Genomic DNA, 26,681 nt, shown 5'->3' with positions numbered 1-26,681 from the left:
TTGCCTACCACAGCCCCTGATCCCACTGGTTGCTCAAAGCTGCTGCCACCAGCCAACACCAGCTTCCAGGCCCAGGCCCTGCAGGGCCACAGGTCTAGGGGCCTCCAGAAGGCCCTGCTACTTGCAGGGGTGAGGGGAAGGGGAGGGAAAATGCCACCTCACATTTTTTTGGTCTCAAAGACACTCTCCCTACCCACCACTCCAACCTCTGCCCTGGAGAGGGTGCAGGGCAAGGCCCGACCACAGGTCAAAATGACCTCTGTGAATGTGTGCACGCGCGCGCGGCTTCCGAGTGGGACTCTTAGAGCTTGAAAGCGACCGCTGTCCCAGGGCTCCTCTGCCTCCGAGGGGACTCTGCAGTCGCCTCCCAGAGGGTCCCCACAGGGAGGAACCTCCCGGCCCGCCCTCTGGCCCTTCCGCCCCAGGCTCCCTGTCTGATGGGGGAGGCGGGGGCGCACACCAAAGCCGCTCGCCTCGAGCCGACTCGGGTTCCCGCAGCCCCGGAGAAGGGAGCCGGAGGGGTCAGCCCGGGGGACCCGGCCGGGAGAGGTGGGTGTGTCCGAAGCGGACCAGTGAGCGAGCGGAGATCGGGGGCAGCCCCGCCTCGCCCCCGGGGCTCGACTCCCCGCCCTCACCCGGAAGCCCGCGGCGGCGCGCGCAGCCCGCGCCCCCGACACCGACCCAGCACCATGGCCGCGGCCGCACCCCTGCGCGACTGCCAGGTATGCGGAGGCCGCCCCCGCCCGGGTCCCCCGCGGCCCCACGACCCCACGACCCCGGGGGTGACGGGATCAGCCCTGCCAGGGGCCCGGCGGGGACACGGCCCCCGAGAGACGGGCGCGCGTCCTGGGCGCACGGAAGGAACCAGAGGACCCTACTGTGACCCCCGCCCCCGGAAAATCTGCGGCGCGGGGCCCCGCCCCGCGGAGACCCCAGGTCCTCCTAAAAAGCTTAGACCCTTAACGCCGGCACGACACAGCGGGGACGCTGGGCGTTAGTGAGGGTCTCCCACGGGACCCGCCGGGGCACGGAGCCTGGGCCCATTTTGCACTTGAGGAAGGGGCGTTCAGAGGAGCGAGGGGACCTGCGCACAGCCATTCCGAGGAGCCGCCCGCTAGGCTGGCCGGAGTAAAGGTCATTTCTCCATACCGGGGAGTCGCCTGTCTTTGCGCCCCTGGCAAGACACCGAGACAGCGATTACAGTGAACAGTTCAGTTAGTTGGAGATGTTTCCTGAAGGTCTGAACTACCTGGTAAAGTGGGGAGATGAGAGGAATTGTTTCGGTGGTTGGTACCTTGCCGGCCAGGTGGCAGGACCACCCTCCTGGTTTTGCCCTCCAGCGCTAGCCCTTCTTCTGCCCTGGCAGACCTCCCTGCGGCCTGAGCAGGGACTCCCCCTTACTGAGGGTCTGCTCCCTGGCAGACACTTTACAGTCACCCCACGTGTCCTCCAGAGCCCCATTTCACAGAGGGGCCAGACGGGCCCATTTCACAGAGGGGCACTCAGGGCCCTGGGATTTGCATCAGGATCCGTCCCACCCAGGGCTCAGCTCTCTCTACACCGCACCATCTATGAAATCTGGGAGTCTGTGCCTGCCCCACAAGGATGGGTCTTATGGAAGCCCATACCTACAGGATGCTAGGCATTAGCATCTTCGGTGCTTGGGGGTTGGGGTTCGTGGGTGTTTGTTTGGAGGGCTACATGGAATAAGACCCCTTCTTGCTGTGTGTAGGCTTGGAAGGATGCCGGGCTCCCTCTCTCAACCCCAAGCAACGAGGCCTGCAGGCTGTTTGATGCCACCCTGACCCAGGTATGCCCGTGGAGAGAAGTGGTGGCCCCTTCTGTAACGGTCCAGGGGGAGGTTTCTTAAATGGGTGAATGGTTTTTATTTTCATTAAAAAAAATTTTTTTGGTGCATCTTACAGCTGCATTTATTCGTGCCACAAGTAAATGGTACTTCCACGCGTGCACAGTGGTGCTCTAGCTCCCAGCTAACACAGCTTGCTTAGGTTTACAGCCAAACTGCCTGTCAGCTGATGTGCTCTCCAGGTAAAGCTGGTCAGTGATGACCGTGAGCAGGCACGGGACTCGAAGCTTTCAAAACTTTACATCTTTATCCTGATTTTATAAGCAATGCAGCCCGTTAACCCCATTCCTGCCCAAATCTCCTGGTAAACTTGAGTATATTGGGGCTTCCCGGGGACCTGAACGTTCTTCAAAATGCTTTGAAGCATCCTTGCACAGGACCAATGGCTCAGGCCGCTCCAAAGCCCCACAGTCAATGTCTCAGAAAGTGATGGATGCTTTTTAAACTGCATGCAGACTTGAGAAATCGACTGCAACAGAATCCGTGTACCTGTACCCCCAGGGCGTGGGAACAGTTCTGCCTGCCCAGGGCATGGCTGAGAGGTCCCCCAAGTGGCAGGTGTTGGCCTGTGAGGGTGCTGAGGGTTTGGTGTGGGGCTCCTCCATTTAAGGCATGGGGCCCCTCTCCTGGGGCTAATCTGTGAATATACTGCTCCCACCTATGGCTGTTCTAAGACCTTCCACCGTATTACCAGTCATTTCTAACACCAGTGAAGGAGCCTATAGTCTTAGAACTAGGGGAGTCTCAGAGGTAAGGTCCAAATACTTTGCTTGACAGGTGGGGAAACTGAGGCCCAGAGAGCTGAGCTGACTCTTGCAGTGAGTTATAGCAGCAGGATGCACCTAGGTCTAGACACACTGATGGAAAACTAGAGCTGAGCTTTTTCAAGGGCGGTGAAGTTGCTACCTACTGATTCTGTCCATGCAGCATAAGGGCCAAGGAAACCTCTAGAAACATAAGAGCCATACAAGAAACAACTGGTGAAATGCCGTCAGCTTGCCAGGGGCCTCCACTGTGTGCGTTTGAGCTCTTTGTCTATTTGTCCCCTTCCCGCAACTTTTGGCCTCTGCAGAGCACAGTTTGTTGCAGGGAAAGTTCCCCAGTGCAGCGGCAGCCACCCCACCTCTACCCCCGCCCCTGCTGTGCGTCTGCGTCTCTGTGCCAACTCCCTTGTGTCTTGTTAAAATACATGTGCTAATTCTGTGTAGATGTAAGTTGGACAACTGATAGGGCACATTCTAAAATCTAATGCATTATTATGGTTTTAGGATTTTTAAAAATTAGGACCTGGGTCAGGTATTTTTCATTTAAAATGTGTTTGCTGGGACTTCCCTCGCGGTCCAGTGGTAAAGAATCCTCCTTCCAATGCAGGGGACGCGGGTTCGATCCCTGGTTGGGGAACTAAGATCCCACATGCCACGGGGCAACAAAGCCCACGCGCCACAACTACTGTGCTCGTGTGCCTCAACTAGAGCCTGCGTGCCGCAGACTACAGAGCCCACGCCCCCTGGAGGCTGCGCGCCACAAGTAGAGGGAAGTTCGTGCGCCCCAACGAAGATCCCGTGTGCCGCAACTAAGACCCGACGCAGCCAAAAATAAATAAAATAAATAAATTTATTTAAAAAAAATTAGGCATTAAAAAAAAAGACTAGAAACAAATACACCAAATTGTCAAAAATGATAATGAGATGAGATTAAGGATATTTTTGATCTTTTGGCTTTCATGCCTCTTCCTTTCTATAATGAATGTTTACTGTGATTCTTTTTTAAAGGAATGAATAGAAGTAGCAAGGTTCCTATTTTGGTACCCAACGTCAAGGCCCCTCTTGGGGCAGACGAGGCCGACACTGTGGGCTGGTCACCTGTCAGGAAGAACCTTCCTTTAGATGTTTTTTTTTTTGGAAATGGTGGCCTCACCAGCCCTAGAAAATGTGCCTTGAGTTCCGTGTATTCAGTCTCTTCATATGAAATCAACCCAGTTATGTTTTCTTTGAGCTAAGGTCCAGAAAATACCAGTGTTCTAGAAAGAAAAAAAAAAAAAAGGTTTAGAAACAAGCCTTCATTTACATGAACTAAAAACTCCCTGGGGACAGCTTTGTTTCACCTTTTAAATTTCAGTATGTAAAATGGACCAATGACCAGAGTCTTGGTGGCATTGAGGGCTGCCTGTCAAAGCTCAAAGCAGCAGATCCGACCTTCGGTGAGTGATGCTTTCCCTGGGTTGAGGAGCCCCGTTTCACGAGTCCAGCCCCTCACTGTTTCCCTGACTGCAGGACTCAGCTGGGTTGGGGAGGGCAGGGCTGGTGGAAGTGACCAGGTTGGGAGGGAGGGAAGGTGATAGCCACCACTGTGCTTGGAATAACAGCTGCTCCCATAAAGATGCCAGGTTCTATAGAAGGTGTCTTTCAAACGTTCTCCTTAACTGTACGTCACTTCTGCAGGGAAGACACTGATCCCATTTCTCATATGAGGAAACTGAGATTTAGAGAGAGTAGAGAGTAAGAAATATACCCAAAGCCACCCAGCTGGTAGTTGGGGCGCTGGGATCAGACAAGGCTGTCTCAGTCTAAAGCCTGGACCCCTCGGGACACAAGAAGTGGCCACTGCAGCCTCTCTGGGCACTAGCGAGGCCAGCCCCACAGCAGCTGTGACGGGGAGGGCCGACCTGGTGACAGAGGCTGCCATCACAGGCACGCCATGTGCGTAGCAGGCACGCGGGCGGGGTCAGCCCAGTGCATTCTGGAACCCCAGGAGGGTGGCCCAGTGTGGGTGAGGTTCTGGGCTGGGCAGAAGAGCTGAGGACGGGAGGGCAGCAGGGACCCCCACTGTGGCCAGGTCCCACTGAGGGCAAGGGGCGCAGAATAGGGGATGAAGGGAGCTGTCACGGGAGCCAGTGTCCAGACGTGGGCTCAGGTTCTCCGAGCAGACCCTGGCCCCAGGTCAGAAGCAGGGGCCACATGGGTGGTCCTGGCACTGTGGTTGGGCCGTAGGTCCCAAGCCTGGGCCAAGAACTGAGTTCCAAACGCCAGCGGATACCCTTCCTCTGTCAAGGTGGAGGCTGGGAAGCCCAGGTAGGACCTGGGGGCCAGCACACCTGCCAGCAAGGCTGTTACAAGGGCCACAAGGCACACCCCCATCTTCCTCGGCCCCCGAGCTCTCAGCGAATGAGAGCAGCCAAGACAGGATCATGGTTTCTGTCCTCTGGGGACCAGCCCCCCGACAGCATCTACCGGGTGGCCCTTGGGAGGCCCTGTGCTGGTGGTAGTGACAGTAGCAGCTGAGAGGGAAGCAGGTGGGGCTCCAGAGGAGCCCATAGGCAACCCCTAACCAGTTCACCTGGTGAGGGGGGCGCAGGTGCTCCACACGTTGGCATTCCCCAGAGTGCCCTCCACGTGCCCGGTGAGGAGCTGAGTTCTGGACTGTCGGTGGGGACACACCCTACCGGCCGCCTGGCTTGCCCCTCCTGGGACGTTGGGTGTTTATTTCACATGCGGGGCTGGGCTGGGCTGGGTGGGACCGTCTGAATCACCAGCTATTTTCCCACCTTTCGCCAGCCCTGGGCCACGCCATCACTAATGGCCTCATTCTGATTGGCACCGGAAGCTCCGTGAGGCTGGACAAAGAGCTGGACCTGGCCGTGAAGACGATGGTGGAGATTTCCAAAGCTCAGCCCCTGACGCAGCGGGAACGGCTGCACGTGTCTGCAGTAGAGACCTTTGCCAAGGGGTGAGGGGCCTCCCTGGGCCAGGGGCTGGCGCTCCGAGGCCACACTGGGCGATGCCACGGGCTGCCCTCCACGCTGTGCGGAGGGGACCTCGGGGGGATTCTCACCCTGACTCCCATGCCCGCCTGATTGAGAGTCGCATCCTGCCTGCTGCTCTGTCCTCAGCTGACTGCTGAATGAGGACGTGGTTGGTTAGGACTCCCAGGTTAGCATTCAAAGCAACTTGTTGTGTTTCGTTAAATAAATTGGTTATTATTTTCATTACAAAAATAGTAGGACCACAGTACAGAAACAGATAAGAGATAGGAGAAAGGAGAAAACCCTCGCCCTCATGCTCTGGGTCCTCACACACCTGTGAGCATCTGCTTATAGTCTTCCCGTCTCCCCTGCCCCTGTTCCCACGGCTGTCCGTCCCCCTGTGTGTGGGAGTCCTGACCCTGACGCCTGCCCCCAGGACAGCCCCTGTGTCTGCTTGGGCAGGAGAGATGCCCGCAGAGCTGGGTGACCTGAGCTGATGCTACAGGCGTTCTGAAGCAGTGACGAGAGAGTTCTGTCCTGGTCTTCCTGGCAAGTGGGTGCGGATGTCAGCACAGGGGTGGAATTCCACCTCTCAGGCTTCCTGCAGCTGGTTCACGGTCTCAGGTGAAATTGTCTTTGGTAACTTGTTAAACTAGTTTGGTTTTTTTTTCTTGAGTTAGAGAGTAAAACTTCCCACTGAAGCTTTTCAATTTTCTGAGCCACAACCTAACGTAGAAACTTACATGTATCTTTTAACCAGTTCAGTGCAGGCTGTGACACTGGCAGGAAATTAAGCCTTTTCCACTCCTCGTGTGTGAACTGTGTTCAGTGTTGCTGAGAAACTTCTCTTGGCTTCCAGGAACCTTCCAAAAGCCTGTGAGCTGTGGGAACAGATTCTCCAGGACTACCCAACAGACATGTTGGCCCTGAAATTTTCCCACGATGCCTATTTTTACCTGGGCTACCAGGAACAGATGCGAGATTCTGTGGCTCGAATTTATCCCTTCTGGACACCCGACATCCCCCTTAGCAGGTAGGTGCCAGCTGGAAATCACATCGTTTCTGTTTCTTAGTCTCTCTCCTCTGCCCTAAAAACATGGCGACTCTCCTGGCCCTGCCCTAAAACTAGTGAGACTACTGTTGTTATTTCCTAGTTCTTTATAGTGAAAAGGTGGGACTTCCCTGATGATCCAGTGGTTGGAACTTAATGCTTCCATTGCAGGGGGTGTGGGTTGGACCCCTGGTCGGGGAACTAAGATCCTGCAAGCCGCGAAGCTCGGCCAAAAAAAAAAAAAAAATGTGAAAAGGCTTCGCGTCTTCATTTGATCTTTATCCCATCCTGGGAATGAGGTAGTACTATTATGTATCAGTCAGCACAAGATAATTTTTGCAGCAGTAACAAACATCCTCTAGATCTTTTTCTCCAAAGCTTATTACAACAAAGTTTAGTTTCTCACTGTCCATCAAAGGAGAGCTGAGGCTCCACACCCCTGCTACTGTCGCCCTCCAGGATCCCAGCTGATGAAGTAACTGCTCTCGGGATACACCCGCTGCTAAGAGGGAAAAGAGCTCTCCTGGGGGACTCACAATGGCATTAGTGCTCAGAGCGAAGGGGGTGCCCTGCAGCTCCCGAGTCACTGGTCAAATCCAGTCACCCACTCACAGGGGGCCAGGAAGTGCAGCTCTACTTTGGGCTGGGAGGAGAGGGAGGCCTGGAATAACCATGAACAGCCCTAGGGACCACCACACATGATCACCTCCGTTGCATTTTAGTCATAGGATTGTTGTGAAGGTCAAGTGGACTAATAGATTGAAGAGCTGTATTAGGGTTCTCCAGAGAACAGAACCAATAGGATGTGTATATCTGTATCTATATCTATACTATTTACATATATATATGGAGCGGGGGGTGGGGTGGGAGGGGGAGGTATTTGTTTTAAGGAATTGGCTCCTGTGACTGTGGAGACTGGCAAGTCTGAAATCACTCCAGTCTCTGCCTTCGTCTCCGCATGACTGTCTGTCCTTTGTGTGTGTGTCCATGTGTGTCTGTGTCCAAACCTTCCTCCTTCTCCTTTCTCTTATAAGGACATCAGTCATTGGATGTAGGGCCCACCCTAATCCAGGATGACCTCATCTTAACTTGAGCTTGATGATGATCTGCAAAGACTCTAATTCCAAGTTAGGGCATATGTTTAAATGTATCATTTTGGGGGAGACACAGTTCGACCGACACGGGTCATGTTGAGGGTTGAACGGTTCTAGTGCACTTTTTTAAAAAATAATTTTCTTCTGTTTTCAGCTACGTGAAAGGCATCTATTCTTTCGGACTGATGGAAACCAACTTCTACGATCGGGCGGAAAAGCTCGCCAAAGAGGTAAGTGGGCCCTTCCTGAGATGCCTGAGCCCTCGTGGAGTGGGGTCAGGTGGAGGAGAGCACGCCAGGCACGCTGCACCCACCCCCCTCCGGACCTCGTTTCCTACCAGGAGGGCTCATGTTAACAGAGAGGGCAGCTCCCTCCCGTCACCTTTTCCCCACCCTGGGTTTGCAGAGCCGCCTTGCTCAGCAAACTCCCCACCCAGGCCAGGAAGGCGAATGAGGCCCAGGGAGGTTCCGTCCACCCCTCTTGCTCAGGGTCACACGGAGTGGCAGCTCTGCCTGCCCCCAGCTCCGTGTCTCCAGGGCCCACAGTTTGCACTGCTGGACCCAGACTTTGTGGGTGGAGAAGCGAGTATCAGCGTTACTTCTCCCACCTGGGACCTCACGTTTCTAAGCGTCACTGACTTCACCAAGCCTCCAGGAGCTGACAGATGAGTGATGAGTGAGGCTTGTTGCCGAAAATTCAATGAACTATAAGTTAAGAAAAAAAAAAAAAAAAAGGGAATTTTATTCGAGCCAAACTGAGGATTGTAACCCAGGAAGCAGATTCTCAGAAAGTTCTGAGAACTGTTCAGCCTGTTAGAACTCAAAGGTACAGTCATACAGTCATCTACCTTTTGGAGACAAAGGATCGTACATCAAAATGACATCCTGATATTTTACGTAAAGGTCACCAAGGATACATAGTCCGGATAAGCACAGACGAAGCAAGCAGTGAGTCACCATGACCCCCTAGAGAGCTGGGGAAGAACGCGTTCTTTTAAGAACTTACTTTGCCAGCATCAGAACAAAGGGGAGAATCGGTCTTTACAATCCAGCAGGTACTCCCATCTTTGAGGAGCGCTGGTGGATGTGTAACACACGTGCACACTGCACATTAGGGGGGAGGGAGGAGGCCCAAACAAGCCCAGAGAGAGAACTTTATGTTTAATTTTTCTTGTCCTGCCTTAAGATATAAATTTTATTTCATCAGACTGCTTCCAGTGGGCCCTGACCTGGCGTTGGGGTCCTGCTGGCCAGCCCTTCTCTTGAGCAACGCCCCCATCCGGAGGCAGCAGCGGCCAAGGGTGCAGAACAGGGTGGGATGCTAAGCACTTCCTGCCGGAGATGGGCTGGCTGGTACCGTGGACGCACCGTGGACGTCCCCCGCTTGCAGGCCCGGGAGCCTCAGCACCTCTGGCTCTCAGAGTCTCTCTCCAGCTCCTCCTCTAGCGGGAGTGGAAACTGAGTCCCAGGGAGGGGCCGCCACGCACAAGGGGGTGACAACCACTCCTGTGCCTGGCTCAGGGCTGGCACTCAGCGTACACGCCGCTCCTGTCGGCTCGATCCTCTGCAGCGGGGCATTGAACTCTTCATTGCCCAGAGGAGGGCGACCAGGCCCAGAGAGGCTGAGGCCAAGTCCATGGCCACACAGGTCACAGAAGGCAGAGCCACGGTCCCCCAGGCCACCTGAGCACAGTCCTTCATGCTGCCTGGACAGACCTGCTCCCCAGCACCCAGCCAGGGCTCTCCCCCTAGTCTTTGCCCTAGTTGGCTCCCAGCACCCCTCCCTGGGAGACAGCCGGCACCCTCCGGGGGCCCACAGGGCCTGTGGGATCTCTGACAACCACTCTACTTATAGAATAGAGCCCAGATTTGACAGTAGGATGATGGGGTCTGTGCTTTAGCCCTGAGTCAGGCCGTCGGGGGGCACAGGGAACTTCACGGCAGTCTTGGCTCCATGGCCTGGGTGACCAGGCGCCGTCATCCAGGGGGTCAGCTGTAGGAAGGTTCCCCTGGAGACCTTGGCAGCTGGGCCCTCCCATTGGGTGCCGTCTATGTGGGCACCTGAGGGCTGGCAGGATGGTTCAAGAAGTCAGAGAGTGACCAAAAGGTGCAGGTTCACACCGCCAGGAGCAGGAAGCCCCCCTCTGCTCCCTTCACGCCCCTTCTCCTTCAGGCGCCCACACTCTGACCCCAGCACCAGCCCACCACAGACAGTTACTGGGCAAGGCCAGGCTTCTAGGAGAGCGAGGGTGGGCTGCCCAGGCTCCACTGGAGTCTGGAGAGGCCTCACGGTGGTGACACGTGGGCCTTGTCTGCAGGCTGAACGCCCAGGGCAGGAAGAGCGAAGGGCAGCTGTCGGGGAAGGAGAGCGGCAGCCAGAGTTCAGGGACACGGAGCACTTGATAGACTGAGACTTAGGGCGGAGGTGGGCGGGCCGGGTGCTGGGAACAAAGTCTGGGGGCAGGCAGGGCCAGATCGCTCTGGCCTTGTAGACTCTGTCCCAGGGAACCTTGGGAGGGAGCCGGTCAGGAACCCCTCAGCGAGGGGGGAGCTTAATCCCAGCAGGGGCATGAGAGCAGCCCTGCTGCCCTGAGCCTCTGCCTTCCACAGCACGCTTAGCAGGTCCCTTCAGCCTGCTCAGCTGTGCCCCTGGGGTCTCCTGAAGGGTCCTGGTCCTGCAGGGCTCTGCCCCGGGCTGCGCATCGTTTCCTACAGACATGGCCTTTCTCTGTGTCCCCACGTGGACTGGTTGGGCCCATGCAGGTCAGGGCTGCAGCAGGGAGGTGGGGCTTGCTGGGGACCACCTGCCAGCATAGACCCCGCAGCAGGTGCCAGGCCAGGGCTGAAGGTGCTGGGCCTTCCCAATTCTGCTTCTGTGAAAGGCGTGGGCGCCTGAGGTGGCAGGGCTGGGGGGACCCCGTGATCAGGTGTGGAGGACCTGGGCTCGTGTGGATGGTCCACAGGCCCATGGTGAGCCTCGGCTTACTGCTCTGTGCCAAGATCAGTAGGCGCTCAGTAGCCATGAGCTAAACTACCCGCCGTGAGATGGGAGTCGGACCTCGTGTCCCGCCTGCCATGTCGTCACCGTCAAGTCCACCGGTCATCGGAGCGGCTCTTGTTGTTACTAGCAGTGATACCAGAACGAGCCCGGAAAGCCACACGTGTGGTCCTTGCATGTGTGTGGTCCTTGCATGTGTGCTAGTCGGGAGGGGCAGCCGAGAGCCCCTGGAGCACACACACTCAGTGTCCACTGGCCTCCACGGCAGTCGCGAGAGGGAGGCGGCCTTACTTCTCACCACAGGGGAAACTGGGCAGTGACTCAGCTGTATGCAGGAGGCTGGGGGCCAGGGGGTTGGATGAGCCCCTGCTTTGGAGAGACCCCAGTGCCACTCAACTGTGTGGGCCTGGGCAAGTCACTTGGTCTCTCTGAGCCTTAGTTTCCTCATCTGTGAAATGGGCAGTGATACTCTCTCTGGCAGCATCTGGTGTTCGGTCAACGGGCTGGTCTTTGGGGTCGTTATTTTGAGGCAGAGCCCAGGCCCCTTGCTTGCTCAGGCCCCTCGTGCCCCTGCACGGCTTGGGGACGCCTTGTCACCAGGCAGCCTGACTCACCCATGTTATCTCGACTTGTCCCCCACCCGACCCCCACACCCCCGCCACATAGGCTTTATCTGTTAACCCGACGGACGCGTGGTCGGTGCACACCATCGCCCATATTCATGAGATGAAAGCAGAGGTCCAGGATGGATTGGAGTTCATGCAGCGCTCAGAAACCCACTGGAAGGTACGATTCTCGTCCGTCCACCTGCCTGGAAAATTCTGTTTGTTCCCCCAAGTTAAGCCAGGGATTAATAGATGGAGTTACAAGGCGTGGCTTCGTTCTGGGGAAAACTCATCTTCCACTTGGAGGCATTTCTGTCAAGCCACCGAATCCCCTGGGAACCCCACGGCTTCCCAACATCTGCTGATGTTTTGAAGGTGTTTCTAGAATTGGTTGTAGCCTGAGGTTGTAGAAGGAATGGATGAGAAAGGGGAAACAAGAGCCCAGCAGGGGTGAGAACTGTGAGCTCACTGGCCAGCAGACTCGACACAGACCCCAGAACCCCAGAGCATCCTCAGGGAGCACGTGGTGCAGCCGGGGGTTGATGGGAGGGATGACGGCCCAGCCACTGTCGGTGGGGCTGGTGTGCGGGGGTCAGGGCCCTGGTGAGGCAGCAGCGTGGGTACCATCCAGACCCCTCAAGCCCTTCCAGACCCTTTCCTGGGGCCTTAACACCCAGGGGCCTCCCTGCTCCCACTCCCGGCGCCCGCCTGCGCCCAGCTGCTGTGGCCCTCCCTCTGCATGCGCCTGTTGTCCTTGAGTTTGTCGCTGGCGTACAGCCTGCCTACCTGGCCAGGTGCGGCCTGCTGCTCTGCCCTTCTCTGTGCTGTGGTGGGCCTCCCAGGGCACCACCGGCCAAGACGGTGAGTCTCTGCCAGGGCCTGGCACCGAGCAGCAGGTGCTCAGTGATTGAGCGAACCACAGAGAGACCAGGAGCCAGGCGGGGAACAGGGGACTGGCATGGTCACCTCGGCTCCTCCCAGCAGCCCCCTGGCCTAGGACAGGCCAGCGAGAAGTAATTTACAAGAAGGCAGATTCCTGGCTTCTCCCAGAGGGGTATTAAGTAGAGCACGCGAACAGGTGTAAGATAACCTTTGAGAACTATAATCTCATTAGATTCACACTCAGATCTTTTGTTTTTTCTTCGCTGTGTTGGGTCTTGTTGCTGCGCGCGGGCTTTCCTTAGTTGCAGCAAGCAGGGGCCACTCTTCGTTGCGGTGCGCGGGCTTCTCATTGCGGTGGCTTCTCTTGTTGCGAAGCACAGGCTCCAGGCGTGTGGGCTTCGGCAGTTGTGGCACATGAGCTCAGTAGTTGTGGCTCACGGGCTCTAGAGCGCAGGCTCAGTAGTTGTGGCGCACGGGCTTAGTTGCTCCGCGGCATGTGGGATCTTCCCAGACCAGGGATGGAAACCGCGTCCCCTGCATTAGCAGGCGGATTCTCAACCACTGTGCCACCAGGGAAGCCCCACACCCAGATCTTTTTAAGGATCCCCAAACGCTGGGCACGAGCTAGGCCCTGGGTGGGGGTGGGGGTACAGTGTGGGTCGGGCCCTTGTCCTCGGACTCCCCCGGCAGGTAGTGACTCTGGGTGGAGGGAGCGCCAGAGTTGCCGTGTCCTCTGAGAGGGAGGCCGTGGAGGCCTGGCCAGGGCCAGATCATTTGTATTCCATTTACTTCCTGTCCCAGACTCCGATTTTCCTGGGCCTGGGTGCTTGAGGCCTGGCTCTACCCCAGGACGAGAACGTGATCCCTCTGAACCTCAGTTTCCTTACCTGAAAACCTGCTGTTGCAACAACTGTGAAGCCCTTGCCCCGAAGGAGTCCCCATTGGTGTTAGTCCAACTGTAGCAGGCGGCCCGAGGTGGCTGGGGCCATCTCCAACAGGCGCTCGTCCCCCGATGCCTGCACACGTCCCTGCAGTGGCTCCTGCCAGCCTCTGGCCTGGCTGCACAGCCCTGGGGTGGACGATGTGGCCTGGGGCTCCCTTTCCTCCTCCTCCAGCACCTGCCCCAGGCAGTTGGCTGTGGCTCAGTCCAGTCTCCAGTCACTGCGCCAGCCTGTGCCCCTCCCTGGGGACCCCACTGAGAGTCCCACCCAGACCTCTCTGTCCTCAAAAGGCCTGTCAAGTGGAGCAAGCAGTTCCCCAGCAGCGCATGACCACACCATGCCAGGGGCATTCTTGGGGATGTGGAAACCCAGAGGAGGCATCCCACCCAACTGGGCTTGAGGGGGAAGCAGTCAGGGAAGGCTTCCTGGAGGAGGCAATGTATGAGCTGAGTATTGCAGGGTGAGGAGGTGTTTGCTAGGCAAAGGACAGGGAGATGTAGGATCAGCTTAAGCAAAGGCGCCAAGGCCTGCAGTGGCCTGTAAGGGAGAGGGGAGTTGGGTGGGTTGGCATCCTCAAATACAGGTGCCAGGTAGACATGGGCCATGGAGGAGGCATCGTCTGTTCCTTTCCAGGAGATGGGAGGTGGTATCCAGGCAGAGAAGGAAGTGTCAGCCGCAGCCCTGTAGGCTAGTGTTCATGGTAGGGGCAAAAGCATACCAGCTGCAGCCGTCTAGATGTCACCCCATTCCCCTTATTCTGTGGGCTCTGCCAGGACCTGCGGGGAGTTTGGCCCTGGGCTCACTGATCTGTAGGGTTTTACTGGATGCATCGCACTGTTTGGACGCAGTGGGCCTCTGCAGCCGTTCGGATAGACTTATTCATTTTCTCCACTCCACACCTAAGGAAGGTGAGGCTTTGGTTCTCCTCCCTTCTCGCTCTGGGGCTAAGATGCCAGCCTGCCGCAGCCTCAGCACCAGAAAATTCAGGCACACCACTCGCCGAGGCTCAGAGCCAAAGGAGAAGATGGGACGCGGACTCGCCGGCACAGGCCGGCCGGGGCAGGTGCCTGGGAAGTGTTTCCTGCATTCAGAGCTGTGGCGCTCTGCATTGGCACAAAACAACAGCTGCTTCCCCCCTCCCCCCGACAGGCTGTCAGATTTTTCTTTCATTCTCTCGTTCTTTCCCCAGGACTCTGATATGCTTGCTTGTCATAATTATTGGCACTGGGCTTTATATCTGATTGAAAAGGTAAGATGACCGGCTGTCTTATCCTATAAAGATGTCCAAGGAAAGAAATATTTTTCTACCTTTTGCTATACTTTGTATCCTGTGGAGCAGTACGGCGTGATTGCACATTTCAGCGGTGTCCTGATGCAATAGAGCACTCATGTTTTCAAATAGCTTTTCAGGCTTAAACTACTTTAGGTATTTTGGACTGTCTGGACTTGGAAATCATGTGTATTGTGTGCCATTTGTGGAGACAGGGTAGCCCGAGCGCCTGCCGCTGTAGTGGTCTGCTAGGCTCCCACCTCACGGTTATAGCTGAATGAACCATGGGACCCTCCGAATGCTTTGCCCCAGTGGCAGTAAGGGTGTGGGGACGCCCTTGACCCCAGTGATTCCACCACTGGGTCCCATTTATAAGGGTTTGTCTTACAGTTTATCGTAGAGAGAATCTAGAAGCTCCCTAAATGTCCAAAGAGAAATGCTTGGAAGGTGAGGACCCTGTAATGACAGGCAGAATGCAGTGATACAGTGTCTCCAAGAAAGCAGTGAACCCAACTGAATGGGCAGTAAGGAAAATAAAGGGAAAAACAGTCCTAGAAGAAATACATGAAAAAGCTGGCAGCCGCTTGACAAGCGCTTCATAGGGAGAATAATGCTTTCTCAGAAAGGGCTCCCTTAGCAGCAGCAGGTGCTGCTGTGTCTTCTACACCGGGGAGCGAAGGGCTGGGGCAGAGGTGGGTTCCTCTCCTCCCATCCTGAGACCCACCACGGCTGTGGGGCGGGGGCTTTGTCGAGGCCATTTGCAATTCATGTCTCAGCATCACATTTCACCTCCTCCACGTGTTAATCCCGGAACTTCATTTTTCCAGGGCGAATACGAGGCCGCATTGACCATTTATGATGACCACGTAAGTCCACGCTTGCACCCGATTCGGTTTACTGCAGCGATTTACCCTTCAGTCTCTAACAGATCTTTGAGACAATCAGTATTACCCCAGCCAGACCCACGGCTGGAGCAAGAGCACAGCTCCTGTGTAAGACCTCACGGCATTGATTCTCTCACAGAGGGGTGTCGAAACCCAGAATGGGATTTGACTCTGTTTGCCCGTGGGCGTTGGTAGATTGCACATCTCATTTGGTCATCTCTGAAATCTCAGGCTTCCCTCCAGTCATTTTACTTTATTTTATTTTATTTTTAAATGTATTTGTATGTTCTTTTTTAACAGAAATTTATTTATTTATTTATTTTTGGCTGCGTTGGGTCTTCGTTGCTGCACGCGGGCTTTCTCTAGTTGCAAGAGTGGGGGCTACTCTTCGTTGCGGTGCGCGGGCTTCTCATTGTGGTGGCTTCTCTTTGTTGCGGAGTATGGGCTCTAGGTGCTCGGGCTTCAGTGGTTGTGGCTCACAGGCTCAGTAGTTGTGGCCCGCGGGCTCTAGAGCTCAGGCCTAGTAGTTGTGGCGCATGGGCTTAGTTGCTCCGCGGCATGTGGGATCTTCCCAGACCAGGGCTTGAACCTGTGTCCCCTGCATTGGCAGGCGGATTCTTAACCACTGCCCCACCAGGGAAGTCCCCCTCCAGTCATTTTAGATTGCTTTTCTTTGTTAAAAACATTGATCTGCCCATAGGATTTTTTTTTTTTTGGCTGAGCCGCGCGGCTTGCAGCACCTTGGTTCCCTGACCAGAGATTGAACCCAGGCCATGGCAGTGAAAGCGCCGAACCCTAGACCACTAGACCATCAGGAACTCCCAGGAATTTTTTTTTTTTTTACAGACTTTTTTTTTTTTTTTAATTTTTTAAAATTTATTTATATTTGGCTGCATTGGGTCTTCGTTGTTGTGTGCGGGCTTTCTCTAGTTGCAGCGAGCGGGGGCTACTCTTCATTGTGGTGTGCAGGCTTCTCATTGCGGTGGCTTCTCTTGTTGCAGAGCACGGGCTCTAGGCACGCGGGCTTCAGTAGTTGCACCACGTGGGCTCAGTAGTTGTGGCTCGTGGGCTCAGTAGTTGTGGCGCACGGGCTTAGTTGCTCCGCGGCATGTGGGATCTTCCCAGAACAGGGATCAAACCCATGTCCCCTGCATTGGCAGGTGGATTCTTAACCACTGAGCCACCAGGGAAGCCCCCCAGGAATTTTTTTTCTGTATTAAAATATACATACCATATTTTACCGTTTTAACCATTTTTTAGTTTACAGTTCTGTAGCATTAAGTTTATTCACATGGTTGTGCAACCATCACCACCATCCATTTCTGGAACTTTTTCATCTTTCCAAACTGAAACTCCTGGCCTACTAAACACTAACTCCCTATTCCCCCTCCCTCCACCCCCTAGGTATGTTTAAGAGGGAAAAAAAAGCCTAACTTGCAACTGCTGGGGACCCCACCATGGGCTTAATAGCAGAGCCTGGGGTCACAAAAATGCTTGTAATTTGAGGATCTAAACCCCAGAGAAAAACACTCAGTAAAGTTTCCTATAAGTCATCCTCTTGAGTTGTCGGGATTTTGTAGTAGAGTGAAGGGTGACAAGAGCTGCGTGCCGTGAGATGTAGACCAGCTGAATGTGGAATCGTGGTCGGGCGCGATGATTCTCTGCCATTATAGTCCAGGGCTGGGGGCAGGAGGTGACAGGTGCCAGGGCCCGGCAGGTGCTCCCCCAGCTGCCAGTGCGGTGGGCTCTTTCTCAAGTCTGTCCAGTGTCCCTTGGGCACCTGGAGCGGTCCAGGCCCTCGGAGAGGGGAATGGCCCTGAGAGTTGGGGTGGAGGGGACACTGGTGGTGGCTCCTGTTGGCTGAGGGCTGAGGGCTCTGCCCAGGCCCCACACGTAGCCCAGATGGGTGGACTCTGGCCGTCCCTGCAGCCCCTCATCCCCTACCTGCCCTTGTCTTCCAGATCCTCCCCAGCCTGCGGGTCAGCGGGGCAATGCTGGACGTGGTGGACAGCTGCTCCATGCTCTACCGGTTGCAGATGGAAGGTACCCGGTCTGGGCCTTCTCCTTGGGCTCTTCTCCTCCCACCCGACGAGGGGACGGTGCCACGGCCTGGGCTCAGGCCGGCAGGAGCTCATTAGCGAGTTTCTCCAGGGCCCGCTCCCGGTCCTGCGACGGCGCGGCTTCGGGTACCAGCTCTGCGGCTGCCTTCCGGCTGGCCTGAGGCCAGTGGGCCAGGCCACTGCTGCCCTTTCTCCCAGTTCCCTCCGCTCCTCGGTGTTCAGGCTGCGAATCCTGCTGGCACCTGCCGTTCCCACAGCCTACCTGCCAGGCCTGCATGGCACGGGTGGCGCCTGGCCACCTGTCTTTGGGTGCCACCTCAGTTTCTCAACTCCCTGGGATTTCAGAGGGAGGGTTTTCCCAACAGTGTCATGCAGTGCTCTCCAGGGAGCCTGGATGGGGTTGGCCATAGCCCTGAGGGCTACGGAAGGCTTATGGCCAACCACTGGGGTACCAGATAGCTCCCCCCTCTCCCCCAGGCTCAGCAGAGCCAAACCTGTACCCACTGTAGGTCCTGGGTCAGTGGGGATGAGGCCCGGGCAGGACTGGCTGTTTCCGAGGCCTCTGGGAAGGCTTCCTAGAGGAGGTGAAATGTGAGCCATGGAAGGGAACGTAGGGTTTTGCCAGGTAGCGACAGGACAGGATGTTACAGGTGGGAAGCAGCCTATCTGAAGCCCCCAAGACACAGAAGCCAGTGGCCCGTTGTGGGGAAGAGTGACGGAGTGTGGGGTCCGTGCGCTCAGGGGAGCAGAGGAGGCTGAGAGCTGGGGAGGGAGGGTGAAGAGTGTGGCTTTCATCTGGGTCTGCGGGGAGCCCGCGGGGCAGGGCTGGCCGGGCTCTGTCCAGCAGTGGGGCTGAGCCAGAGGAGGCCGGGCTGGAGGCTGGGGCATCTGTGAGGAGCTGGGAGAACAGTGAGGGACTCTCACGGCCATCCAGGTGATAAGGCCAGGACACCGGAACCCAGGCTGGCGGAGGCCTGTGTCTCTGTCCAGCCAAAACCATCCGGAACTCGGTGGAGAGGGGAGGGGCCTGGGGGCAGTCGAGTCCTGTTGACCCTTCGCCTCTGGAGGCGCGGCCTGGGCCCCCCTGAATTCGCCTGAGGAGGGGTCAGGAAGGGACGGGCCCGGCCTGGAGGCTGGGAGGCACGGTGTGGGTGCCTCGGGGCCGGTGGAGGGAAGAGGAAGGCCACTTGCTCCCTCAACATGCAGAGTGGAAACTTCAGAGCTGCGTCCAAGTGACAGGCGGAGAAACGGAAGTCAAGGGCAACAACAAGGTCACGGGAGGAGCCCGCTAGGAGCAGTAGGAAAAATCGGGTAACTTGCAGGAGCGGAGAGGGACAGGGGGCGGGAGGTGGTGGTGGAGAGCGGAGCAGAGGAGGGGCTGTCGAGTTGGAAATCCAGACCCAAAGGCGGAAGGATGCTTTTTATGAATTCCGCCGTGCTGTGCTGTGTCAGGTGCCTGCCCAGTGAGAACCACGGGAAGAATTTTTAAAGTGGTTTGGGGTTTGTCAAAGGGGCCAGAGACTTCATTTAATACCCTTCCATAGCTTTTTTTTTTTTTTTTTAATTTGCTTTCTACCTTACCCGTCTGCCGCTTTTATGATTAAACGAAGTTAATATAAACCGGCCCCCAAAGCCTAAGCCCGAGGCCAGACACCGCCTGCCAGCGTCACCTGGCCTCCTCACCTGGAGCCACCCGTGGGTGCCAGAGGCCCGTGCGGACAGCGCTCATGCCAGGCCTGCGGGTGTCCTCCCGTGCCCCCAGGGGTGTCTGTGGGTGAGCGGTGGCAAGATGTCCTGTCTGTGACCCAGAAGCACAGCCGAGACCACATCCTGCTCTTCAACGACGTGCACTTCCTGATGGCGTCCCTGGGCGCTGGGGACACCCGGACCACGCAGGAGCTGCTGACCACCCTGCGGGATGCCAGCGAGTACGTGGAGGGGCCGGGGCCACCAGGGGGACCCCCACCCTGCTGAGAGGGCCCTGGGGGGCTGCTCATGCCACCCCTGCCTGCCTGCGGGGCTGGAGGCCCCACTGGTGGGTACAGCCGCACAGACGTGGAGGGCTGCTCGCAGGTGTGCACCTCCTGGGTGTTTGGTCCCATAGGTGTGCATCCCCCGCAAGTGTGTGCCCCCAGGTGTCCACTCCCCACCCCCCGCCCAGGCGTGCGTCCCTGCGGGGTGTGCCCTGCGAGGGTATAGTTGGTTCCCCCAGGACACAGAGCAGCCTCTCCATCCCCTAGGCCTCAATGTCAGTGTCACGCACAGGGGATGCGGTGAGGCCCTGGAACCAGAGAGACCCGCCGCTTACAGGGCCTCAGCTCTCTGATGTGAGCCTGTTTCCTCATCTGCTGGGACAGGCTGGTAGGAGAGTGAGGGGCAGTGACGTGGTGACACACACCCAGCACAGTTCCTGAGCCGGTTCCAATCACAGCGGGGGCCAGAGAGAGTCCAGGGAAGCGGGCTCTGCACAGCACAGGCCACCAAGGAGGCAGCCAGCCCTCGTCTCCTGCCTGTAGGGCTAGAGCTGTGGGACCCGTGAACCCTGGTGGTTTGTCCCAGGCACCTGGGGGAGGGTGGCCACCCACGGCTGCTTGCCCTGCCCCTCCTCCCAGGGCTGAGCTGCATGAACTGGGGGCTTTGGCTGGGGACGTAGCTTCAGGCCCCCAACCCTCACGACCCAGACCAACCGCCACCTGAGGGCAACGGGAAGACAAAGCCTGCCACAGCTGTTCACTCCAGGAGCCGGCGCCGACTCCAGTGCCAGCCTTTACCTGCATTGCCCTGCGAGGGCGGCACTGCTACTCCCACTTTACAGACAGCAAACCGAGGCCAGGCGTGGGGCATCTGCCCAAGGCCACGTCGCAGTTGAACTGAGTTTAAAGCCCAGATCTCTCCCCTCCCTGGCGGCTTGTCCTCTGTCAGGTCACCTGATCAAAGCACTTACTGTGTCAGGCACGGAGCCAGGGATGCCGGGCTGAGGAGGAGACAGCCCCCTCCTCAGGCACCTGAGTCAGGCGGTGGCGGGGGGGGGGGCAGCACGAGGCCCTGGAGGACGCTGAGGGCACCCTCTCGGGCCGGCAGGTCCCCGGGGGAGAACTACCAGCACCTCTTGGCCCGTGACGTGGGGCTGCCCTTGTGCCAGGCCCTGGTGGAGGCCCAGAGCGGGAACCCCGACGGCGTGGTGGAACTGCTCCAGCCCATCCGCTACCGGCTTGTCCAGATCGGAGGCAGCAACGCCCAGGTGAGCCAGCAGCTGCAGCGCGAGGGCCCCAGTCCGGGAGCCCCTGTGCCCCACAGCCTCTGTCTCCGCGGTGTTGGCGCCCACGGCATGGGAGAGTCCTTGTCGTTCACATCCCCCAGTAAGCTTGTCCCTGAGAACAGGCCAGCCTGCAGCGGGGAGGGGGCAGGCGTCCCCATCCCTTGTCCCACGTCACAGAGCCTCATGTGCCCACTTGACCTTTCAGAGAGACGTCTTTAACCAGTTACTGATTCACGCGGCCTTAAACTGCTCATCCGGCATCCACAAGAACGTGGCCCGGTGAGTTCCTCGCTCTGGTCCCAAAGCCCAGCTGGGAAGGACCCTGAGCACAGCCCCCTCTCACTCGGGGGTCTCCCCACAGGCTCCCAGGTGCCCAGAGGCTCCCACCTCCCTTGGCCCGAGGTGGTGCCCACCTCTGAGGCAAAGGTGCAAGGCTACGGGGGTGCCTGTTTCTCCCCCTGTGAGCGTCTTCAACTTGACCAAAGGATCTGACCACCCCCACCCCCAGGCCCACCCTCCTGCCCTCCCAGCCCACTCCTCATTTCTGGCCACAGTGAGCTACAGTTACTCTTTCAGGCCCCTGGGCCTTTGCACGTGCCACACCCTCTGCCTAGGACATCCTTTCTTCTCTTGCACCTGCCGATGCCTACCGATCCTTTGGGCCTCAGCTCACATTCTCCTACCTGTGCTGAGTGCCGGCGGGGGGGGGAGTGGTGGGCAGGAGACCCAGGCCCAGGCTGCGTGGAGCTTACCTCTCCTGTGAGAACTGACACGAGGCAACCAATCCCACAAATATGTGTACAACTGCCATGAGGGCGGGCATATTGCCCAAGACGCTGTGATGAGTGGGCGGGAGTCAGGGAGGGAGGGTGCCTGGTGGAGGTGACATTCTCTGGGAGGCCTGAAACCAAGCGAGTTTAACCAGGCCAGGGGTGATCTGGTTAGGAAGAGGGGTGTGGCTGGAGGATTGGGGGTGTCAGGGTAGGGGCACCCCAAGAAGAAAGCTCTACCCGTGAAGCCAGCCATCGCTGGCAGCCTTTGCTGTCCCACACCCCACTCACCTCGACCTGCACCAGCCCCTATGCTCCTGGGGGGAGATGTGACCGCCCCCCCGTCCCTTAGGCCCTCCTGGAACGCCGAGGGGAAAGAGGGGAGCCAAGGGGTGCCGGGTGGGCAGAAGGGGTGTCGTGAGGCCCAGCGAAGCTGCCGCTGCAAGTCCAGGCTGCACCGTGGGGCCTGGGAGGCCCTTGCTGGGCCCTCGAGGTTAGAGGTCAGGTGGAAAGCGCCAGCATCCAAGCACAGGCACGGGTGGCCCACGGTGGGCAGGGCCCGGCTGCCCCGACGACCGTTCCAAAGCGAGCAGTGCAGGTGCTGGTGAAACAGGCGTGGACACTGTGTCACACCTGAGTCTGGGTGGACACGCTGGAAATGGTCAAACCCTGGAGCGCCCTGGACGCATGCCCCTCGCTGTCCCCCTCCGTGGCCACGTGCAAAGCCACACGCATTTCTCTAGCGGTGGAGCCGCTTGGGGAGCTCCAGGCCTGGTGTGGCACCTCTGGTGGCAGCTGGGCAGGGAGGGTGGGGCCCTTTGGACAGAGAGGAGGGTGCGGGCTTGAGCGGGGGAGCTGGGGCCAGCACACGGGCGGGGTGACGAGGTCCACGCTGGGGGGCGGGGGGCGCAGTAGGGGGTCTGCCCCTGGGAGTGCTAGGGGAACCTGCTGCTGTCAGGGTGACAGGCACGCCCCCTCCTGGTGCCCTCCTGCTGTCCTCACACGGCTCAGCTCCCCTCCCGTCCAAGGTGGAAACCCTCGGCCCCCTGCTTTGGTGTTCCTGCCCCAAGTGCCAGGCCTCGGTCCCTTAACCGCACCCTCAGCGCACAGAATCGCTGTTGTCAATTGTTTGGGGTCTTTGCCTTAAATGATTCTCTCTTTGTTGAAAGTTCGATTTTTCCCACAGCATCTCTTCTGCCACTTGCTTTCCTGGAACATTCTCAGGCGTGGCTCTCCCCGCCATCCCCACAGTCATGCTCTACCCTCTGGTCCCAGCATTCTGTATGGCGGGAGGATGGGCCCCAAGTTCCTGGGGCAGACGAGGCCACGGGGATGTGCTCACCCTGAAATTTTCTGCACTCGGGCATTGCTGGGAGCATTGTCAGGATGCTCTTTGAACACCGGCCGTCCTGGGCCAGTGCGAGCACGCGGGGCTCTGGAGTCCACGCTTTCTCATCCTCACATCTCCGCCCACCTTCCCTCTGGTCCCCACCCCTGGCGTCCTGCCTGGGCCTTTGTCCCTCTGGTCCCCTCTGCCGTGATGCCGTCCCCTCCCTCCACCACTTGGGAAGGGGAGCATCTTGCTCTCTGCCACGTCGGCCCCAGCCCGTGCTGCCTGTGTCCTGCCTTGGGGTGGAGGGACCATCCGCCCCCCACATTCTAGGAGGTTCCAGCACAGAGCCTGTCTCTGTTTCACCAGGAGCCTTTTGATGGAGCGAGACGCCTTGAAGCCCAACTCCCCACTGACTGCGAGGCTCATCCGCAGGGCAGCCGCCATCCACCTCCTGCAGTGAGCCGGCCTGGCCGCCTGCCCCGCGGAGCCTCCCCGGCCATCAGACCAGCTGCCACACTGGCTTCGCAGGGTTATAAGTAGCCGGAGCCTGTTGATTAGGCCTGTAAATCGCAAAGCCCTGTAACCAGCAGCGTTACAGGAAGAGGGGACAGAAATCAATTTTCAATGTGATTCTGAATCTTCTAATCCTCGTTAAGGGCCAGGGTGCAGTTTTAAGCAGTCAGAGCTGAGGTGGGGACCGCTGTTCCACTTGCCTTGCAAATTGCATTTTCCCAGGGGACCCTTATACCTTCTGATCGGTCAGGGGTCGGAAGGGTTGGTGCTGGGCTCAGCTGGGGGAGGGGAGTCTCCTATGCAGCCCCTGGGGGCACCCCTCACCCCCCGGCCTAGGCTGCCCCTGGGATAAACCCCTTCATTCTGTCTTCCTGCCCGTATTCCAGGCAGGTTCTGTTGTCCGACCTTTTGGGTGAGGGTACCAATGGGGGGGAGTGACTTGCCCAGGGTCACAGCTAGCGGAGGCCCTGCTGACATTCACCCCAGGCCCCTGTGCTTCCTGGGAGAGGGACCCCCACCTTGCTTCCTGGGGCCTCGGCTCTTCTGCTGTCTCTGCAGAGATGTCCTCAAGCTTCTCCCTGGGCTTTGGTGGCACTGGTTTGGACTTGTTTTCTCTTTATTCTAAGCTGCACTTCGTAAAGGGGCCTCGGGTACCTGGTTTCCTTTGTCAGCCATGCTTTTAATCATAGGAATGCACACTCACTGAGCTGGTGGTGTGCTTTCTGGGGTGTGAGGATCGAGCTCAGAGGTCGCCTTGCTGTGGCAAAAACCAAAGCATTGTGACGTGGCTTGAACAAGATCTGAGCCAGTTTTATAAATGCTGCCTCAGTCTCCTTCCCCATCGGTAACCTGGCCCTGACGGCCCGCCCCGCCCCCCCCCCCCCCCCCACCGCCAGCACGCTGAGGGTCTCAGGAGAACGTGCCGACTCGGCCGTGCTGTGAGGGGCGATCCCAGCCCATAGATGTTTCTCAGGTTCCTTCAGTGCAAATTGAAATTAGCTAGAGACTCAGGGGGGCAGGTCTCCTGGGAGGCAGCAGACACCTGCAAATCGACTAGACAAATTCCTGGGATTAAAATAAATTAGTTAATCGGTTCCTTTGACTAACTGTTGCTGGATGGGCATCTTCTATTTGTCAGGCCTGGGCTGGGTCCTGGGGAGCCAGGCTTCTCCTTGAACTTGGGTGTGGGGCTGGGCAGTGAGTCAAGAACAGAGTAATTACAATGGGATTTCAAGAGAGGGGCTGTTAATCCCCAGGAGCTAGGGACACAACCCAAGGGAGAGCCTGCCTTCCCATCCTGAGCTGTCCCCTCCTGCCAGTTCCCCTGCCAGAGCCTGCCCACGCCCCGTCTGCCCTCCCCGCTCCTGGTTCCAAGCAAGACACAACTTGGCCAGGGAAGCAGGAACCCTGGTCCCTCCTCCAGGAAGGCCTCTGCTCTCCCACTGCAGGCTGGTGCCCCACAGCCCTTGCTATTGCACCTTTCTCCCCGGCTGTGACCTCCTCAGATCAGGGACAGCATCTGTGTCCCCGCATCACCCAGCACAGAGCCTGCACTGACTACCTGTCAGTGAACCCATGACTGGTGAATGATCCCTTGAATGAGTGCGTTAAAAAATGAATCAATCTACTGGGGAAAGGAAGAAACGAATCTATAGTGGGTAGGTAGGCCATTGATAGAAGAGAGGAGGAGGCCAAGAGAAGAGATGGATGAAGATAGAGCAGCAACAACTTGTTAACAATTGGTGTGTTTACTGAGCACGTAGTACGTGCTGACATGATACAGGGGGAAGAGCATCGGGAGTGGGTGTTTGGGGACCCTCGCCCCCAGCAGACACCCACAGGGCTGTGGGGATCTGACACCTGGGCCAACAGCCCTCGCATCTAGGACCCTCTGGGCTCCTGCCGCAGTGGCCCTGTAGTCGTGAGTCAGGCAAACCCGGGCCTTGGGACCATAGATTGAGCACAGGCCACACCAACCTGGCCGCTGTCTTCAGGAGGCCCTGGCAGGCAGAGGGAAGCGTGGAGCTCCCGGGCCAGTGGGCCCAACAAAGGCAGCCTGCTGGAAGCTGAGCGGGACCCAGAGAGGCCGCTGGGGGGACAATCCGACCCAGGACCCTCCTTCAAGCCCCTCTCTCCTTCCAGGCCAGCAGCCAGGGCCATTCCTGAACTTCCCTGTTCCTCAAGCTAATAAATTCTTTTTCTGAAGCCACCTTGAAGCTGGTTTTCTGTAACTTGCAACGCAAAGGCTCTTGACCAATACCTGCAGCTGGGATTTGCACCTGGGTCTGTCTGGCCCCATCTTTCTTCTCCACTTAAGCAGGATCCTGAGATGATGGAGCTCAGAAAGGAGCCATGGACAGAGGAGAGGGGGGAGACTAGCACATCAGAATGCAGTGGAGGGGGAGGCAAAGGGCGAGGCTGAAGCCTGCAGAGGGAGCCCCCAGATAGAAACGAGGTGTCAGGGATGCCAGGACTAAGCCTAAAGGGGTTGCAGAGGGCAGGCTGTGCTCAGGCCCTAGACAGGTTCTCCTGGTCCAGGGGCATAAACTAGTATGCCTGGTCACCCAGAGTCACCCGGGCGCTCCTCGGGGCAGGGACGGGTCTTCTTACGCTATTAAGAACTGACCCGTAATGCTTTACAAAGCAGGTAAATGCACCTATTTTGTGTGGTTGTCACGTCAACACCCTACGATAGGAATTTGATTTTTACTTCGGGATGAAGAGCTGGGATCAGAACCATGTCCCGTGCAACGTGTAGCTGTTCTGATGCCGAGCCTGCGGAGACACCACGCGAGCCCTAGGGAACCCTGCCCACGCTCCGGGCTCACCGCAGGCCCGGGGCGGACCTCTGGCAAGCGAAGAGCGCGGAAGCAGTGCGCATGCGCGCCGCGCTCCTCTTCTGTGACTCCGACTACAAACCCCAGGAAGCACCGGGCGCCGCGGCCTTTCAAACCGGCCAATGAGCAGCCCGCAGCGCGTCCGCCGCGGCGCGTTTAAACCCGGGGCGGAGGCCCGTCGGTCGGGGCGTCGCGGCAGCTCGGGGTGAGGGGGCACCGGCGGGGTGCTCAGGCGGGGCGGGCGGCTCGGGCCGGGGGTCCCAGGGGACTCGGGCGCGGCAGGGGCTCGGCCCGGGAGCCGCGGGGTCCCCTCGCGCGGTGCGGCGAGGACGGGGTCGCCCTGGGGGCAAACCAAAGCCCCCAGCAGTCCAGCCCAGGAGTTCGGTTGTCCGGGTCCGGATCCGGGGCGTTCAGGCCTCCCTCGGACGGCGCCGCCCCAGAGCTCCCGGCCCGGAGGCGTGCGGGCCCGGGGTGTGCGTCGCGGAGGGCCTCGGGCTGCGGCTCAGGTGGCCTCTGCCGGCCTCCCCGTCCCTCCCTGACCCGCCGCGGCCCCCAGCCCCCTCTGCCCGGTCCGAG

At 58.1% G+C, this 26,681-nt stretch overlaps 1 protein-coding gene and 1 pseudogene across 3 annotated transcripts; one reads left to right on the top strand and one right to left on the bottom strand.

The window, feature by feature from the left end:
- The first annotated feature begins 656 nt into the window (after window positions 1-656).
- TTC38 (tetratricopeptide repeat domain 38) lies at window positions 657-25,993 on the top strand. Of its 3 annotated transcripts, XR_009702549.1 has the most exons (15): window positions 657-722; window positions 1,733-1,810; window positions 3,986-4,067; window positions 5,422-5,593; window positions 6,469-6,642; window positions 7,909-7,984; window positions 11,418-11,537; window positions 14,369-14,428; window positions 15,277-15,315; window positions 17,295-17,376; window positions 19,156-19,321; window positions 20,475-20,634; window positions 20,858-20,931; window positions 23,122-23,445; window positions 25,964-25,993. XR_009702549.1 is itself a non-coding variant. In XM_061205357.1 (14 exons), exons 1-14 carry the CDS (start codon window positions 690-692, stop codon window positions 23,213-23,215), a joined length of 1,410 nt encoding a protein of 469 aa, XP_061061340.1. In that variant the 5' UTR covers window positions 657-689; the 3' UTR covers window positions 23,216-25,473. The 3 variants fall into 3 exon arrangements, 2 of the variants coding, with proteins under 2 accessions (XP_061061340.1, XP_061061341.1); XM_061205357.1 differs by lacking the exon at window positions 25,964-25,993 and having other exon boundaries at window positions 23,122-25,473; XM_061205358.1 differs by lacking the exon at window positions 25,964-25,993 and having other exon boundaries at window positions 20,536-20,634; window positions 23,122-23,211.
- LOC133101290 (ATP synthase subunit ATP5MJ, mitochondrial-like) lies at window positions 2,060-2,234 on the bottom strand (annotated as a pseudogene).
- Window positions 25,994-26,681: the final 688 nt, after the last annotated feature.

Source organism: Eubalaena glacialis, chromosome 11 (genome assembly GCF_028564815.1).
Source record: "Eubalaena glacialis isolate mEubGla1 chromosome 11, mEubGla1.1.hap2.+ XY, whole genome shotgun sequence".
Classification (NCBI taxonomy): Eukaryota; Metazoa; Chordata; class Mammalia; order Artiodactyla; family Balaenidae; genus Eubalaena; species Eubalaena glacialis.
The sequence above is the reverse complement of the archived record's forward strand: the minus strand, read 5'-3'. Positions and strand labels throughout refer to the sequence as shown.